The sequence below is a fragment of the Rhinoderma darwinii genome, chromosome 12 (assembly GCF_050947455.1).
Source record: "Rhinoderma darwinii isolate aRhiDar2 chromosome 12, aRhiDar2.hap1, whole genome shotgun sequence".
In the NCBI taxonomy this organism is placed as follows: Eukaryota; Metazoa; Chordata; class Amphibia; order Anura; family Rhinodermatidae; genus Rhinoderma; species Rhinoderma darwinii.
In genome coordinates, this window is record NC_134698.1 from 3,364,814 (window position 1) to 3,384,403 (window position 19,590).

Here is a 19,590-nt window from a genome sequence, read left to right on the forward strand (position 1 = left end):
GTGATTTTATGTTTTCTTCATTTTGTAGGTGATTTTATGTCTTCATTGTGTAGGTAATTTTATGTCTTCTTCATTGTGTAGGTGATTTGATGTCTTCATTTTATAGGTGATTTTATGTCTTCATTGTGTAGGTGATTTTATGTTTTCTTCATTTTATAGGTGATTTTATGTCTTCATTTTGTAGGTGATTTTATGTTTTCTTCATTTTATAGGTGATTTTATGTCTTCATTTTGTAGGTGATTTTATGTTTTCTTCATTTTATAGGTGATTTTATGTCTTCATTGTGTAGGTGATTTTATGTTTTCTTCATTTTGTAGGTGATTTTATGTTTTCTTCATTTTGTATGTGATTTTATGTTTTCTTCATTGTGTAGGTGATTTTATGTCTTCATTTTACATAGTTACATAGTTACATAGTTAGTACGGCTGAAAAAAGACACATGTCCATCAAGTCCAACCAAGGGATGGGAAAAGGGAAGGAAAAATTTCTACACATAGGAGCTAATATTTTTTTGTTCTAGGAAATTATCTAACCCTTTTTTAAAGCCATCTACTGTCCCTGCTGTGACGGCTCCTGCGGTGTCTACTTTCCCTGCTGTGACCAGCTCCTGCGGTGTCTCCTGTCCCTGCTGTGACGGCTCCTGCGGTAGGCTATTCCATAGATTCACAGTTCTCACTGTAAAGAAGCCTTGTCGCCTCTGCAGCTTGAACCTTTTTTTCTCCAGACGGAGGGAGTGACCCCTTGTTTTTTGAGGGGGTTTTACAAGGAACAGGATATCACCATATTTTTTGTATGTGCCATTAATATATTTATATAAGTTAATCATGTCCCCCCTTAGTCGTCTTTTTTCAAGGCTAAATAGGTTTAATTCTTTCAATCTTTCCTCATAACTTAGATTCTCCATGCCCCTTATTAGCTTCGTTGCTCTTCTTTGTATTTTTTCCAACTCCAGGGCATCCTTTCTATGAACTGGAGCCCAGAACTGAACTGCATATTCTAGATGAGGCCTCACTAATGCTTTGTAAAGTGGTAATATTACATCCCTGTCCCGCGAGTCCATGCCTCTTTTAATACACGACAATATCTTGCTGGCCTTTGAAGCAGCTGATTGACATTGTGCTGTTATTGAGTTTATGATTTACAAGAACACCCAGATCCTTCTCAACAATTGACTCCCCCAGTGTAGCGCCCCCTAGGACATATGATGCATGCAGGTTGTTGGTACCCAGATGCATAACTTTACATTTATCTACATTAAACTTCATTTGCCAAGTGGACGCCCAAACACTTAGTTTGTTTAAATCTGCCTGCAATTCACAAACATCTTCCATAGTCTGAACTATATTACATAGCTTGGTGTCATCTGCAAAAATAGAAATAGTGCTATTAATCCCTTCCTCTATATCATTAATAAATAAGTTGAATAATAGTGGTCCCAGCACTGAACCCTGGGGTCACCACTTATAACCGGGGACCATTCAGAGAAGGAATCATTGACCACAACCCTCTGGATACGGTCCTTGAGCCAATTCTCAATCCAATTACAAACTATATTTTCTAAACCTATAGTCCTTAATTTACCCATTAGGCGTCTATGGGGGACAGTGTCAAATGCCTTTGCAAAGTCCAAAAACACTAAATCCACAGCGGCCCCTCTGTCTAGACTTCTGCTCACCTCTTCATAAAAACAGATTAGGTTAGTTTGACAACTTCTGTCCTTAGTAAAACCGTGCTGGCTGTCACTTATAATGCTATTTATTGTCACATAATCCTGTATATAGTCCCTCAATAGCCCCTCAAACATTTTCCCCACGATGGATGTTAAGCTTACTGGTCTATAATTACCCGGGGAAGACCTAGAGCCCTTTTTGAAAATAGGCACCACATTTGCCCTGCGCCAGTCCCTTGGCACTATACCAGTCACTAGAGATTCTCTGAATATTATGAAAAGGGGGATTTTATGTCTTCATTTTGTAGGTGATTTTATGCCTTCATTTTGTAGGTGATTTTATGTTTTCTTCATTTTGTAGGTGATTTTATGCCTTCATTTTGTAGGTGATTTTATGTTTTCTTCATTTTTGTAGGTGATTTTATGTCTTCATTTTGTAGGTGATTTTATGTTTTCTTCATTTTGTAGGTGATTTTATGTCTTCATTGTGTAGGTGATTTTATGTCTTCATTTTGTAGGTGATTTTATGCCTTCATTTTGTAGGTGATTTTATGTCTTCATTTTGTAGGTGATTTTATGTCTTCATTGTGTAGGTGATTTTATGTCTTCATTTTGTAGGTGATTTTATGTCTTCATTTTGTAGGTGATTTTATGTCTTCATTTTGTAGGTGATTTTATGTCTTCATTTTGTAGGTGATTTTATGTCTTCATTTTGTAGGTGATTTTATGTCTTCATTTTGTAGGTGATTTTATGTCTTCATTTTGTAGGTGATTTTATGTCTTCATTTTGTAGGTGATTTTATGTCTTCATTTTGTAGGTGATTTTATGTCTTCATTTTGTAGGTGATTTTATGCCTTCATTTTGTAGGTGATTTTATGTTTTCTTCATTTTGTAGGTGATTTTATGTTTTCTTCATTTTGTAGGTGATTTTATGTTTTCTTAATTTTGTAGGTGATTTTATGTCTTCTTGATTTTAGGTCTTCATTGTGTAGGTGACTTTACGTCTTCTTCATTTTGCAGGTAAAAATGCTGGACACATTAAGCAGCCAATATGATTCCTTCCTATTCTGGAAACTTCCTATCCCAGAACTGGATTTCTCTGAACTGGAGTGCCTTGGATTAGGGGAATCGACCAAGACCTCCAAAGATGGATGCAAAGAGGAAGACGCCCTGCTAGAGTACACCGCCTTCAACTTCTGGCGAGAACCCATCGTCAGCATTGACACCTTGGACTTTGACCTGATCTAAAAAAGAAAAAGTAAAAAACAAAATCTAATCCCCCCCCCCCCAAGCCTTGCTGTCATCTCCCGGCCCTTCAGAGATCACTCGCGAAGCTTAAATAATCATTTTGTATGTATTTATTTTTTATGTATTTATTTACGACCCTGGCGGTTTCTCAATGAATGTGTTTTTACTTGATTTTATTTATTTATTACTTTTTTTTTACATTTTATTTGAGGCACTTAAAAGTTTTACTGTCAGACAAAGTTTGATTTTTGTCATAATGGTTCTTCCCGATGATGGGAACCAAAGTAAAGCTATTTCGTTCCCCTTCAGGACACTTCAGCCCACCCAGCCGAAGCCAAACCCTCTAGTCTCCCATAGATAAATCTAGATGTACGTAGTAAAGATCACTCATCCCCATTCATTACTGATCATTGCTTCTTGTATAAGGAGCAAACGGGCGCCGATCAACGAGCTGTCTCGTTGATCGGCGCTCGGTTTCACAGCCCATATCGGCCCTTGTTTTGTAGGTCAGGGACTCCGAAAATCCTCTATGTCAATGTTAATATATAAAAAAAGTATTTCAATAGTTTACTTCTATGATGGGTTATCACTGCTTGAAGTTACAGTCCTGAAGCCGTCTACTCCTGTGACCCCGTGACAACACTTCCTGCCCACAATCTGGCGGTTCAGCAAAACAAAATCACATCTATTGCCAATATTCGTGCCAGTTATCATGTAGACATTGATACGAATGGTGATATGGATCTCTACTTAAGCTCTATGACTTAGATGAATGACCAGAGCTCTGACAGGAAGTGTTATCATGTGGTCAGACTTCAGGCTTTTTCCATCACGCTTCCTTTGGGTTCTGATGTCATTTGAATGTTATAAGTCAGTATTCACATTATGTTGTAACCAAGTCCGCAAGACATTTCACCCAGCAAGCCGGCGAGGCTCCCGAGTGTCCCTCATGTCACAAACTGTACCAAATAAAATATTTCAGTTGTGACTTGCACTTTTGGTTTATTATTACGTCTGTGTCGTATCTTCTCCCTAACGCAAGTCATTTAAAGGACGCCATCATACACACGCGTAACTACAGGTAAAAAGAGTTATCACAAGGGTGCGTTCACACGCGGCAGATTTTATAAGTACTTGCCTAATATATTCTGAAAGATGCTGCAAGTTGAATCCGGACATAACTATGAAGCTGGGTGCCCATCGTCCATCTGCTGGAGAAAGAAGGAACTGCAGCATAAAATGTTTTTACAGGAACGGCTCTGCTACATCTGACCCTCACTATGCAGTGTTTACGTAAAGCTTGTATATTTTATACTAGAAGGACTGAGTGCGGCTGGCCTATGTCGCAGCGGTATGAAGTCTGCACGAGATGCACTTCTCCCTGTCTCCAGTAGGAGGCATCATTTATACGGGTTATGAAGCCATAAAAACCCAATCTGACTATCTGTTTCTGGTAAAGCTGGGTGACACGCAATACAGCTGCTTTTACACCTCCCACAGGAGTTGTCACCCAGCTTTCCATGAGTCCTGAACGGCAGGTTTCTGGCACAGAGGTTGTCACTCACCGTTCCAGGATGTCTACGGGGATACAGGTCACGTATAGTACAGCTCAACTAGGTGACTGCCATTATATAGACCAAGTCACCCAGCTTTTCTGGAGTACTGATAGGCAAATCTGTCTAGTTATGTAGCTATAGAGGTGTATAGTAGTATTAGGCCACATGCACACTGTGGTGCGGTTTTTAAGGCGGAATTTCCGCTATGGAAAGCAGCGCAGAAAATAACCAAAACGATTATACTTACCCCCTCCCTCTCTTCTTCCTGCAGTCCGGCCTCCTAAGTGGATGTTGCAGGCCATGTGACGCTGCAGCCTGTGATTGGCTGCAGCGGTCACATCGGATGTAACGTCATCCCAGTAAGCCGGACTGCAGGAAGAAGCAGGGAGTTCTGGGTAAGTATGAATCCCCGGCGGCCAGACCCCGCTATGGCCAGAGACTCCGCTCTTGGGGAAGCCCCCGGCGTCACCATCCATTTATGGACAGTGACGTCAAGGGATTACTCCTGGAGCGGAATCCCCGGCCAGAGGGCTGCCGACGGCAGGGGATTCCACTCTTAGAGAATGGCTCTGATGTCACTGTCCATATATGGACAGAGACGTCAGGTGCTCCGTCTATGAGCGGAATTCCCTGCCAGAGAGATTCCGCTCCTACAGGGAGTTACAGTGAAGATATCTACATGGGGGTGGTGTAATCTACATGGAGGTGGTGCTATCTACATGGGGGTGGCGCTATCTACATGGGGGTGGTGCTATCTACATGGGGTGGTGCTATCTACATGGGGGTGGCGCTATCTACATGGGGGTGGCGCTATCTACATGGGGGTGGTGCTATCTACATGGGGGTGGTGCTATCTACATGGGGGTGGCGCTATCTACATGGGGGTGACGCTATCTACATGGAGGTGGTGCTATCTACATGGGGGTGGCGCTATCTACATGGGGGTGGCGCTATCTACATGGGGGTGGTGCTATCTACATGGGGGTGGTGCTATCTACATGGGGGTGGCGCTATCTACATGGGGGTGGTGTAATCTACATGGAGGTGGTGCTATCTACATGGGGGTGGCGCTATCTACATGGGGGTGGTGCTATCTACATGGGGTGGTGCTATCTACATGGGGGTGGCGCTATCTACATGGGGGTGGCGCTATCTACATGGGGGTGGCGCTATCTACATGGGGGTGGCGCTATCTACATGGGGGTGGCGCTATCTACATGGGGGTGGCGCTATCTACATGGGGGTGGTGCTATCTACATGGGGGTGGTGCTATCTACATGGGGGTGGCGCTATTTACAGGGGGTGGCGCTATCTACATGGGGGTGGCGCTATCTACATGGGGGTGGCGCTATCTACATGGGGGTGGCGCTATCTACATGGGGGTGGTGCTATCTACATGGGGGTGGTGCTATCTACATGGGGGTGGCGCTATCTACATGGGGGTGGTGCTATCTACATGGGGTGACGCTATCTACATGGGGGTGGCGCTATCTACATGGGGGTGGCGCTATCTACATGGGGTGACGCTATCTACATGGGGGTGGTGCTATCTACATGGGGTGACGCTATCTACATGGGGGTGGCGCTATCTACATGGGGGTGGCGCTATCTACATGGGGGTGGCGCTATCTACATGGGGGTGGCGCTATCTACATGGGGTGACGCTATCTACATGGGGGTGACGCCATCTACATGGGGGTGACGCCATCTACATGGGGGTGACGCCATCTACATGGTGGTGGCGCCATCTACATGGGGGTGGCGCCATCTACATGGGGGTGGCGCCATCTACATGGGGGTGGCGCCATCTACATGGGGGTGGCGCCATCTACATGGGGGTGGCGCCATCTACATGGGGGTGGCGACATCTACATGGGGGTGGCGCTATCTACATGGGGGTGGCGCTATCTACATGGGGGTGGCGCTATCTACATGGGGGTGGCGCTATCTACATGGGGGTGGCGCTATCTACATGGGGTGGTGCTATCTACATGGGGGTGGTCCTATCTACATGGGGGTGGTCCTATCTACATGGGGGTGGTGCTATCTACACGGGGGTGGTGCTATCTACACGGGGGTGGTGCTATCTACACGGGGGTGGTGCTATCTACACGGGGGTGGCGCTATCTACACGGGGGTGGCGCTATCTACATGGGGGTGGTGCTATCTACATGGGGGTGGTGCTATCTACATGGGGGTGGCGCTATCTACATGGGGGTGGCGCTATCTACATGGGGGTGGTGCTATCTACATGGGGGTGGCGCTATCTACATGGGGGTGGCGCTATCTACATGGGGGTGGTGCTATCTACATGGGGGTGGCGCTATCTACATGGGGGTGGCGCTATCTACATGGAGGTGGTGCTATCTACATGGGGGTGGTGCTATCTACATGGGGGTGATGCTATCTACATGGGGGTGGTCCTATCTACATGGGGGTGGCGCTATCTACATGAGGGTGGTGCTATCTACATGGGGGTGGCGCTATCTACATGAGGGTGGTGCTATCTACATGGGGGTGGCGCTATCTACATGAGGGTGGTGCTATCTACATGGGCACTGTGCCACTATATGGGAGGTGTGGCACTATCTACACCGGACACTATCTACATGGGCACTCTGGCACTATGTGGGCTCTGGCACTTTTTATGTGGGCACTATGGTAACATGTGGGCACTGTCTATAGTGGGCATAGTGGCACACTGGCACTATGTGGGCACTGGCACTTTATATGTGGGAACTATGGCACTTCACTGTGGCACTATCTATGTGGGCACTGTGGTCCTATGTGGCACTGCAGTGTTTTCAGAAGGTTGGGACAAAAAAAAACGGACGGACTGGAAATTTATCCAAATTTTTAGACACTGATGCAAAACGGCCGTGAAATACTGACAGGCGATCCGTTTTTTCACGGTCGTGTGAATGACAATTAATCTCATCCACTTTTTCCCCACGTTTTTCGTGGCGTTTTTTTGTCCGCAGCCTTTAAATCTAATGCAAGGACCGCGGGCAAAAACGCAGCAAAAAAAATTACAAAAACTCAGAGACAATCGCCGCAGGTTTTTCTGCCTCTCAGTGATTTTGTTGGGAGTTCAGAGGTGAAAACCCCTCATAGAATGAACCGCCGCGAAAACGGAGGCAGAATTTTCTGCCTGCAAAAAACTCAGTGTGAACATAGCCCAAGTGATTTGGGACTTGAGGCTGATTATAACTAGACGGGTAGGAGTCGTGGCAGCGGTAATGGCGGCTACTTTGGTGGTCACCCAGCTTTCCCAGAAACGAACATAACCACGACACAAATGAATAGAACCTTTAACACATCGATATTCGAGGGCGACTCCAGGATTTATACCTACCGGGGATTGTTCATTAAAATTTGAGGTGTAAATTCTCCTTTTAATCAGCCTCGGGTTACCGAAAAATGACCGCCGTTCGTTCATGTGCCAGCAGATGCAATACTTCATGTGATCTATGTGATCCCGTGACCTGAGAAATATAAACAAACACATAATCCTTCCTTTAAAACCAGAGAATCCTTCCATACAAGTACAAACAGAACCGTAGCCGCACGCCATTCGCTTACCAGAGCTGCCGAAACAGCGCAAAATCCAAGAGGTGATGCAGCGTCTGTAACCTCGCTTCCTTCCTAAAAACAGCGCCACACCCGTACACAGGTTGTGTGTGGTATTGCAGCTTATCTCCATTTACTTCAATAGAGCTGAGCTGCGCTACCCACAGACCGGTGCGGCACTGGAAGAAAGCCGCCATGTTTTTCTCAATCCCTTTTTAGGACCGAACACCCCTGATATACTAAAAGAGTCTCATCCGATTATCATCAATTTACTGGTGTTGGCGCAAGCACGGTGGCGCCCCAGCGGCAGTATTTCAGCTAGACTTTCAATAACGTTCATTGTGGCGACCATGATGGCCGCACCCGGGACCGCTTTACCTCAGGAATCACGCGTCGTCTATACGTGGATGTACATATGTGTATATAACGGCATCTGATGGCTTGTTATATTGGATTATGCCAGATTATAGCGCTGCGGTATAGATTCGGGGGTCCTGGTAGTATACAGACGTATATACTGAAGGCGCCGATACGGCTATGAAACGTGCCGCACGATCAAAACACGTTGCCATTTTATATTTGGACCAACCAGAGCCCTCAGATCATTATGGACGCCAGTCTAGCCACCGCCTTATCAAAATTACCAGCAGTTTGGGGTTAAAAATGGCGCGATAGGTCGATAAACATGAGGAAGGACTATTATAATTTGGCGCCGCTTTTCTATTCAGAGAAGCGGTGAACAACCGCAGGTACAACTGGTCCTCGGGCGCATTGAGGTATGAGGCGCCATATACGAAGTGCGTCATGTACTACTATTTTAACTATTCCAATACTGGACTTCACTAGGCAAGAAACATGGCTGCCAGCCATAAAGACGAGACTCCCAGCAGATTGCAGACATCTGAGGTAAAAGCCCAAAGCTGGCTGCTATGGAAACACCCGCCCTTTCTTTCCAGTCGTTCTGCGCAGTCGCAGTTGCGCACTTTTTTTTTTTTTCCTAGTTCCGTCATTTAGAGGCGTAGCGTATCAAGTTCACTACCGGATTCATCCGCGGCAGCGAGACGCGGCGCTACCTACTTCCGTCCTGTATTCCTCCGCTGGAGGCGCCGCCATTTTGTTGGGACCCAAACTTTTGTAATCGATGAAATATTAAGAGAAACGTGACGGTGATTAACCGGAGGTGGCGGCCTGAGGAGGAATAGGGCGGACGAGCTGGCTGTGATCGCTGACAGGCCCGACGGTGAGTGCGATTAGATATCGGTGATATAGTCCGTCGGTGTCCATGTGGTGTGCCCTGCGTGTGATTGGCAGAGATGGAGAGGGGCAGCCTATAGGGGCACCCCAACTTGTGTTTCTGCCACAGGCGACCCCTATGACCTCACCCTCCCTTCGCGTCTACGTCCCCCTCCCCCAAATCATAGCCCCTCTGCTCACCCCATGTAGTACCCCCCTGACTAACTCCTGTCTGACCTCCCCTCACCCATGTAACGCCCCTCCTGACCCTTCACCCACCCATCTCCTTTATTCGCAATCTTGTGCCGATTCCCGATCCGCCATTACAGGCCGGTATCCCCTAAACTCGCTCGTCTTCCTCCGGAAAATTTTGCCAAAATTTTCTATCCGACCGTTTCTTCGTTTTGTCTTGGAAAGCCGGCTGACCACTAACATGGCGGCAGTTTCACCTTTACCGGGGGTGCCCCCCCCCTCCTGAATGGTACCCCCCCTCGTTATAAAGCGATACGCCCCGAAATGGGTCAACCTGCCGTCCGAGACCCCGTCTGAGAGCCGAGATAGCGGCCATATTGGTTGTCGCCGGACTCCGACTCCTCTTCGAGGGACAATCTTTGTAGCGGTCTGACTCCTGCTTAACTCCTCCCCCTCATTACATATTCACCCCTCCCCCACACTTGACGGTCGGACCGCCGCCTCACGTAATATATGTGTATTTTGTTTGCAGATGGCGTTGGACCTGGGGAAGAGGCTGTTAGAGGCGGCTCGCTGCGGAGAAGACGATGAAGTCCGGCAGTTAATGCAGAACGGCGCGCCGTTCACCACGGACTGGGTACGTCCTTAATCGTTGTCCCTGCCGTTTTGTACTGGGTGCTCCTTCCTTAAAGGGGAACAACCGCGGTAAAAATGGCGTTCCCTATTAGGACGGTATATAAACTTTTTTATTTTTTCCGTATCTCGCAGCTGGGGACGTCTCCGCTACATCTGGCCGCCCAGTACGGTCACTTCTCGACGGTAAAAGTGCTGCTCCACGCGGGCATCAGCAGAGACGCCCGGACCAAGGTGGACAGGACCCCGCTGCATATGGCGGCCTCGGAGGGTCACGCTCACATCGTAGACCTGCTGATCAAGGTAAGGGGTGGGCGTCCGATCCGCAGCTCCCGCTCATCGTGAATCCCCCCCCCCCCCCCTGTAACGCCGTCGCCTTTCCCCTCTTTCAGAACGGCGCCAACATCAACGCCAAGGACATGCTGGAGATGACGGCGCTGCACTGGGCGACGGAGCACAATCACCAGGACGTGGTGGACCTGCTCATCAAGAACGGCGCCGACGTCAACATCCAGAGCAAATTCGGAAAAACGCCGTTTGACATCGCCCTCGACCGGAACTACCCCGATCTGCTGATGACCTTACAGGTGAGCGGACCTTATTTAACCCTGTATAGACCAGACTGTCAAAATGGGGACTGTGGCGGAGGTAGATCCGCATAAATAACGCGCGCGCACGGCCTTCCCATTGGTTGGATGTTGTTGGTATAGATCGAGGTGTGCAGCTTTAGCTGTGACTAGAGTACATGGCGATTGGGGAGATCTGTGCCAGTGAATGTTTTTGGTTCTCTCTCTTCTCCAACAGGAAACCATGCAAGGACAGGGGCACATCCACATACAGCCGGCGCGGACCAACGCCATCACCGTCTCCTCGCCGCAGATCATCCTGGCGCCCCGGGATCTGACCAGTCTGTCCAATCTGATGTCTACGACGAGCGTGACGACCTCCACAGGTACGGGATGTCGGGCGCGCCGTTTGTGGAGGGAAATTCTCTGACGTTTAGAGCAGTGTCAGTTTTCTGAGGGGTTAATAAACATGGCGTCCGATGTAAAGCACTGTGTGTTTTTAGAACGTTGAATTAACCCCTTGGAGTTACAATTTTCGTTTTCCCATCACATTCCCAGATGTATAACTTTTTATCTTCTCTTTCCGTCGCTACTGCAGAGGTTTCTTTCTTGCGGGACGAGTTGTAGTTTTTCTGGGTTTTGTTTTTACGGCGTACACGGTGCGGTAAAAACCTCATGTTAACTGAATTTTTGAGCCTGCGCCATATTGGGGTAGTGCACGTCTGACGTAGCTGTACGCTGGATGTCGCTAAGGGGTTAGTCAGTCCTCTCCGGGCCCGCCCGCTAGACCTCCGTCCTCTCTCCGGGCCCGCCCGCTAGACCTCCGTCCTCTCTCCGGGCCCGCCCGCTATACCTCCGTCCTCTCTCCGGGCCCGCCCGCTAGACCTCCGTCCTCTCTCCGGGCCCGCCCGCTAGACCTCCGTCCTCTCTCCGGGCCCGCCCGCTAGACCTCCGTCCTCTCTCCGGGCCCGCCCGCTAGACCTCCGTCCTCTCTCCGGGCCCGCCCGCTAGACCTCCGTCCTCTCTCCGGGCCCGCCCGCTAGACCTCCGTCCTCTCTCCGGGCCCGCCCGCTAGACCTCCGTCCTCTCTCCGGGCCCGCCCGCTAGACCTCCGTCCTCTCTCCGGGCCCGCCCGCTAGACCTCCGTCCTCTCTCCGGGCCCGCCCGCTAGACCTCCGTCCTCTCTCCGGGCCCGCCCGCTAGACCTCCGTCCTCTCTCCGGGCCCGCCCGCTAGACCTCCGTCCTCTCTCCGGGCCCGCCCGCTAGACCTCCGTCCTCTCTCCGGGCCCGCCCGCTAGACCTCCGTCCTCTCTCCGGGTCCGTCCTCTCTCCGGGCCCGCCCGCTAGACCTCCGTCCTCTCTCCGGGTCCGTCCTCTCTCCGGGCCCGCCCGCTAGACCTCCGTCCTCTCGCTCCGGGCTAGACCTCTGTCCTCTCTCCGGGCCCGCCCGCTATACCTCCGTCCTCTCTCCGGGCCCGCCCGCTAGACCTCCGTCCTCTCTCCGGGCCCGCCCGCTAGACCTCCGGGCCCGCCCGCTAGACCTCCGTCCTCTCTCCGGGTCCGTCCTCTCTCCGGGCCCGCCCGCTAGACCTCCGTCCTCTCGCTCCGGGCTAGACCTCCGTCCTCTCGCTCCGGGCCCGCCCGCTAGACCTCCGTCCTCTCGCTCCGGGCCCGCCCGCTAGACCTCCGTCCTCTCTCTCCGGGCCCGCCCGCTAGACCTCCGTCCTCTCGCTCCGGGCCCGCCCGCTAGACCTCCGTCCTCTCGCGCTAGACCTCCGTCCTCTCGCTCCGGGCCCGCCCGCTAGACCTCCGTCCTCTCGCTCCGGGCCCGCCCGCTAGACCTCCGTCCTCTCGCGCTAGACCTAGTCGTCCCCTCGCTCCAGGCCCGCCCGCACAGTAGCTCCTAAATCTAGCCTAACCCCATGTACTTGAGTGATGACGCATTGTGGCGGTGCCAATTCAGAGGGGAGATCATGTGATCCACCTCATGTCTGTGATGTTATGGAGAGGAGGAAGCGGTGCTGGGATCCTGTGACTAAAGCTTCGAATCGCGGCACATTGAAAATGATTTACAGCTTCATAAAATAAAAATAAGTGCCGGAAAACCCCTTTAACCATAACGACACTGCCTAATCTTGACCACTAGGTGGCGCTGCAGTTGTAGAATTCAGCACTGATGCATTTCTATGACTAGTGTTCATGTTCATTGATTTTATTTGATTTTTTTTGGGGGTTTTCCTCTTGCAGCCGGCGGTAACAGAGGCACCATTGACATTACTAATCCCAATTCTGTGTTGGCCACGCTGGCAGCGCTGGCAGAGGCCTCCACTCCTATTTCCGGCTCGGACAATACTGGTGAGTGCTGCCTTCATGGAGCCCTGAGTAAATGTAACCGCTGGACCGCGCTAAGGAAACCATTGTCTCCCACCAGGTACCACCACTGAACTGGTCTCCATGAATTCTATAGAGAACGGAGGCCAGCGGGTGATCACTATTGTGACCGATGGCGTCCAGCTCAGTAACTTACATGGCGCGTTTACTGCAGATCGTATCCGGCATCCTCTCCTGGTGACCATCCAGAACGGAAATCAAGGTGAGCTTCATGGTATTGAGGTGGCCTATAGGGTGGACATAGGCCGTTCCAGCATATAACTGGTGCCATCTTATTTCCAGTTCTTGCCATCCCTGAAGAAGATGTAATAGAAGAGGTGATTGCAGAGGTAGAAGCCCCCCCTACCAAAAAACCTCGGATGCACCTGGTGGAAAACGCCACAAAGGAGAACATGGTGAGGAGACACGCTGGAGGTCTAACTCTATATACGGTAATGAGACGTGGAGGGTTGCTTTATGGTAATGACGTGAGGGTAGGGTATAGGCACTACAGCTGTAATTACGGTAATGAGACGTGGAGGGTTGCTTTATGGTAATGACGTGAGGGTAGGGTATAGGCACTACAGCTGTAATTACGGTAATGAGACGTGGAGGGTTGCTTTATGGTAATGACGTGAGGGTAGGGTATCGGCACTACAGCTGTAATTACGGTAATGAGACGTGGAGGGTTGCTTTATGGTAATGACGTGAGGGTAGGGCATAGGCACTACAGCTGTAATTACGGTAATGAGAGGTGGAGGGTTGCTTTATGGTAATGACGGGAGGGTAGGGTATAGGCACTACAGCTGTAATTACGGTAATGAGACGTGGAGGGTTGCTTTATGGTAATGACGTGAGGGTAGGGTATCGGCACTACAGCTGTAATTACGGTAATGAGACGTGGAGGGTTGCTTTATGGTAATGACGGGAGGGTAGGGTATAGGCACTACAGCTGTAATTACGGTAATGAGACGTGGAGGGTTGCTTTATGGTAATGACGTGAGGGTAGGGTATCGGCACTACAGCTGTAATTACGGTAATGAGACGTGGAGGGATGCTTTATGGTAATGACGTGAGGGTAGGGTATAGGCACTACAGCTGTAATTACGGTAATGAGACGTGGAGGGTTGCTTTATGGTAATGACGTGAGGGTAGGGTATCGGCACTACAGCTGTAATTACGGTAATGAGACGTGGAGGGTTGCTTTATGGTAATGACGTGAGGGTAGGGTATAGGCACTACAGCTGTAATTACGGTAATGAGACGTGGAGGGTTGCTTTATGGTAATGACGTGAGGGTAGGGTATCGGCACTACAGCTGTAATTACGGTAATGAGAGGTGGAGGGTTGCTTTATGGTAATGACGGGAGGGTAGGGTATAGGCACTACAGCTGTAATTACGGTAATGAGACGTGGAGGGTTGCTTTATGGTAATGACGTGAGGGTAGGGTATCGGCACTACAGCTGTATTTACGGTAATGAGACGTGGAGGGTTGCTTTATGGTAATGACGTGAGGGTAGGGCATAGGCACTACAGCTGTAATTACGGTAATGAGAGGTGGAGGGTTGCTTTATGGTAATGACGTGAGGGTAGGGTATAGGCACTACAGCTGTAATTACGGTAATGAGACGTGGAGGGTTGCTTTATGGTAATGACGTGAGGGTAGGGTATAGGCACTACAGCTGTAATTACGGTAATGAGACGTGGAGGGTTGCTTTATGGTAATGACGGGAGGGTAGGGTATAGGCACTACAGCTGTAATTACGGTAATGAGACGTGGAGGGTTGCTTTATGGTAATGATGTGAGGGTAGGGTATCGGCACTACAGCTGTATTTACGGTAATGAGACGTGGAGGGTTGCTTTATGGTAATGACGTGAGGGTAGGGCATAGGCACTACAGCTGTAATTACGGTAATGAGACGTGGAGGGTTGCTTTATGGTAATGACGTGAGGTTGGGGTATAGGCACTACAGCTGTAATTACGGTAATGAGACGTGGAGGGTTGCTTTATGGTAATGACGTGAGGGTAGGGTATCGGCACTACAGCTGTAATTACGGTAATGAGAGGTGGAGGGTTGCTTTATGGTAATGACGTGAGGGTAGGGTATCGGCACTACAGCTGTAATTACGGTAATGAGACGTGGAGGGTTGCTTTATGGTAATGACGTGAGTGTAGGGCATAGGCACTACAGCTGTAATTACGGTAATGAGACGTGGAGGGTTGCTTTATGGTAATGACGTGAGGTTGGGGTATAGGCACTACAGCTGTAATTACGGTAATGAGACGTGGAGGGTTGCTTTATGGTAATGACGGGAGGGTAGGGTATAGGCACTACAGCTGTAATTACGGTAATGAGACGTGGAGGGTTGCTTTATGGTAATGACGTGAGGGTAGGGTATAGGCACTACAGCTGTAATTACGGTAATGAAACATGGAGGGTTGCTTTATGGTAATGACGTGAGGGTAGGGTATAGGCACTACAGCTGTAATTACGGTAATGAGACGTGGAGGGTTGCTTTATGGTAATGACGTGAGGATAGGGTATAGGCACTACAGCTGTAATTACGGTAATGGGACAGGCATGGTAGCGGTAAGTGACTGGTATAGCTGTATCTGTGTAGACGGGGGCACGGATTTGGGAACGGTTCTTCTTATGCCGTCCTCTTCTTTTCTCATCACAGGAATATCATCACGATGAGGACACCAGAAAACTATTACAACAACAGCTGCACGAGGCAAACACCAGAGCGCAGGAGTATCGGCAGCAGCTGCTGGAGAAGGAGCAGGAGGCGGAGGTGTACCGGGTGCGGCTGGAAAACCTGGCCCGACAACACCTTAACGGGGACAGCTTCACGGTGGTGGAGGACGGAGACACCATCATCATCTCCACCGAGGAGTTACAGGGCACAGAGATGACGGAGATAGAGACGGTGGAACATCACTGCGACATTCCCATGGAGAGCGTCGTCATGTGACCCGGCCGCCATCGCCTTTAGCAGGTTGGCGAACTTTCCAGCTTGTTTGCATGAGGGGCCGAGGCCTGAAGAGGTGGGTGAAAGCCGGGGGAGCTCCGGGGGTCCTCAGGAGAACAGTCCCCGGGCTGCACAATGAAATGCAATCATGTATCACGAAGGCCGTAAGGTCGGCATAGTTACGCTTCAGGGATTGGCTGGCCTCTGGGTAACGGTCCGGTGGCCACAGATGGACGGAGTTGTGCCTCGCGCCTCGTTGTAATGTACATAGCGATACTCCTGTATATTTATATATAAGCCCCACAAGTGCTCGCTTAACTCAGCTTTTTCTTTTTCCCCTTCTGTGTGGATGAATACATTCCCCGTATAATGTCTCGTGCTATACATTGCCTGAGTCTCGCCTATGGTGGAGGCAGACATATTTACATTTCTCCACTAATGTTCTGGAGCTCGGATGGAGGCTCATGGGATTTTATGAACTAATTGTGAATTAAGACTATAAGGGACTATAGAGAATGCAGCCTGTCCGTTCACTAGAGAGCAGCGGTGACATCACTGAGAATGCAGCCTATCCACTCACTAGAGAGCAGCAGTGACATCACAGAGAATGCAGCCTATCCATTCACTAGAGAGCAGCGGTGATATCACTGAGAATGCAGCCTGTCCGTTCACTAGAGAGCAGCGGTGACATCACTGAGAATGCAGCCTATCCATTCACTGGAGAGCAGCGGAGACATCACTGAGAATGCAGCCTATCCATTCACTAGAGAGCGGCGGTGACATCACTGAGAATGCAGCCTATCCACTCACTAGAGAGCAGCGGTGACATCACTGAGAATGCAGCCTATCCATTCACTAGAGAGCGGCGGTGACATCACTGAGAATGCAGCCTGTCCTTTCACTAGAGAGCAGCAGTGACATCACTGAGAATGCAGCCTATCCAATTATCAATACCTTACTGTTTTCAAGATCTCTGCTTGCTGTCATTCAATGGGAACCTTTGTTTTGTTTACTTCCAGTGGATGAAAATGTGTCACGTGATGGACTCGCAGGTGCACGGTTCGTTACAGTACGATAACTGGACTGTGACTAGCCGCGCACCCTTCCATTATACCACGAATGAGCTTTACGGAAACCACAATACCCCAAACCTTCCAGAAAACAAACTCCATGACTTAAATCGGTTCAGTGCTTATTCACACACACGCTACGGTCAAGTTGCGGTTTTGCAAAAATCATGACGTCCCCCCCCCCCCCCAGTGTGTGAATATGAAGTGTGTACTCCAGTCCCATCCAGAGCAGCATTCACAATTCTGCTTGTCTCCTGTTCTGGCTGCAGTATTTGACATATTCCTGTGCACCGCTTTGGTTGTGACTGGAGTAAAACATAATTGGTACAAGCAAAGTATCCTATGTAGATAACCTATATATTTGTTTTGATATCGGAAAGGTCATGACCTGCCTGCAGGGAGGGATTTGTCTCATTTTTATTTGCAGAATTTTTTTTTTAGTATTTTTTGTAAAAAAATTTTGGCAAAATTTTTTGGGCCCCTAAAGCTAAAGTCACTCACAGTTCCATACGGATTTGTACATTTGGCGTTTTCCGGCAGTATCCGTATGTGGTCGCTCTGGAGACACGGAGCAATGCCTTCTCAGACGAGGGATTGACGCGTCGGTACTGAGCGGCGTTACTGCGGAGCGCGGCGGAATATAAAAGAGCGAGGTTACGCTGCTGTGACAAAGTTTCTCCAGTTGGCAGACTGTTGCCATGGCAGCCGCTTCTAGCCCACTTAATATTCATTAAAAGCTGCGATGTTATAACGGAACGGTCATATCCGTACTTGTTCTTCATTAACCCCATAGTAGCCGATGCCCAAAAAATTCATAAATCGCTCCCGATTCTGCTGTTGAAAATACGAGCGCGTGCTAATCGCTATGAACTAGATCTACACACATGTAATTTTTTTATTTTATTTCAGGATAACCTAAAATATATATATATATATATATAATTAAAAAAAAATATATATATAAAGCTTAATGTAAAAAAAAAAAAAAAAAAATTTTTTTTTTTTTTTTTTTTAAATTGTCAGCTGACTACTCAGAAATGTATTCGGCGGCTCCCCTGTTGCTTACCTCTTCTATATACTATACGTTACTGTGCTGTCCCGGCCTCTCCTCTGCTTTACTACATACAATATCTACTCTCTGGGGGGAAAAAGTTTTAAAACCGAAGGAATTTTAGGTTTTCGGAGAAGTCTTGTATGCGATCTATATATATATATCCTATATGAATGTTATTTATACGTGGGGGAGATTATATTATGTATATTGTATGATACATTATGTAATATATAAGAAATGTGCTTTTCCCTGACTTTTTTGCTAACCTACTGTTTTTAAAAAAATAGAAAAATATACCAAAAGGACACATCAGTGGAACGAAATTACTAGACTTTTTTTTTTTTTTTTTTTAAATTTATGACTGTAGACTCCGCCCCCTCCCAGCTCTACTTCCTGTACATACAAGAACTTAAAAACTAGAGTAGGAGTTGCCCATAGGAATCAACTTGGTCCCACTTTTTTTTTTTTAACAATGTAGGTTAGTATTTAAAAGCTTGAATCTGATTGGTTGTTATGGACAGCTCCTCCTCTTCCTGTGTCCATACAGGAAGCTCGTGAAGACTTTACTGATCTGACGATCGCAGGATTCATGTCATTTGTGAAATGTTGGGTGTTGGAAGCTTTAGAGTCTCTTTGTTTTTGTGAATACTTTTCCATGGGAAATGATTACTGCTGCAATCTCGTGACTTATATTGTTAATAAAATGTGAAATAATGTCCATCGCGTATCCTATACATTTTCTACTAATTTGTAAAGATTTTTTATATTTCAATAAAAGCCTTTTTTTATATTTTGACTCGTATTGAGATTTTTATGTCGTGTTGTGACACTTTTCATGGAGAAAATCTGCGGAAGCCATTTTTAAAAGGGGGTGCGGCTTTATAACGGCACCGAGCTATATGTATCGGTAAACCGGGCATTAGTCCTCGGCGTATTCCCTATAAGGGAAGGTATGACACTTACGGAAAGTAATGGAAACTTGTGATAAATCTCCCGCAGTAAGTTGTATATAAACAGGCAGGAGAGGCAAAAAAAATTGCCACATTTTTTTTTTTTTTTAATTTATTTTTTTAAAGGCTACCAATACACATTAAAGTAAAAGTCAACCGAACCCAATGATTACGATGGGTGTGGCTAGCTATCTGCCGTTTATGGCGGTGCTTCAGTGAAGAAGGATCGGGCATATTAGATTTCAACATGTCCGATCCCTTGTCCCGCCAGAGATGTCTGGCAGTGCCAATTCCCCTCTTCCCATTGAAATGTTCACCTGGCCAAGTGTGGTTGTTAATGGTGGAGTTGGGAGGAAAAGATGTTGGCCGACAGCGGCCTGAAGTGTATGGGCGCCTTAAGGAGTCGGGGGCGGAGCTACTTCCCGATCTGTGATCGACACTTAAAGCAATCCTTTTTGTGGGTGGATTTACACCAAATAGTTCAGCTCTGATAGCTTTGCGC

General features: G+C 48.2%; 3 protein-coding genes and 1 long non-coding RNA gene across 4 annotated transcripts in view; 2 read left to right on the forward strand and 2 right to left on the reverse strand.

The window, feature by feature from the left end:
- The window catches only part of DUSP23 (dual specificity phosphatase 23), a 395,843-nt gene that overhangs the window by 116,619 nt on the left and 259,634 nt on the right, over nucleotides 1-19,590 (reverse strand). The window lies entirely within an intron of this gene.
- Nucleotides 2,670-2,929, forward strand: MLLT11 (MLLT11 transcription factor 7 cofactor). The gene has a single exon (XM_075844906.1). It carries the CDS (start codon nucleotides 2,698-2,700, stop codon nucleotides 2,917-2,919), a length of 222 nt encoding a protein of 73 aa, XP_075701021.1. The 5' UTR covers nucleotides 2,670-2,697; the 3' UTR covers nucleotides 2,920-2,929.
- Nucleotides 4,051-9,021, reverse strand: LOC142665260 (uncharacterized). Its single transcript, XR_012851454.1, has 3 exons — nucleotides 8,058-9,021; nucleotides 7,831-7,960; nucleotides 4,051-4,127 (listed from the first exon to the last, which is right to left on the reverse strand). It is a non-coding gene; the product is annotated as an uncharacterized LOC142665260 (long non-coding RNA).
- GABPB2 (GA binding protein transcription factor subunit beta 2) lies at nucleotides 9,065-18,934 on the forward strand. The gene is made up of 9 exons (XM_075844897.1): nucleotides 9,065-9,285; nucleotides 10,003-10,107; nucleotides 10,239-10,406; nucleotides 10,496-10,690; nucleotides 10,908-11,055; nucleotides 12,918-13,025; nucleotides 13,102-13,263; nucleotides 13,344-13,456; nucleotides 15,724-18,934. The coding sequence occupies exons 2-9, from the start codon at nucleotides 10,003-10,005 to the stop codon at nucleotides 16,015-16,017; spliced, it is 1,293 nt and encodes a 430-aa protein (XP_075701012.1). The 5' UTR covers nucleotides 9,065-9,285; the 3' UTR covers nucleotides 16,018-18,934.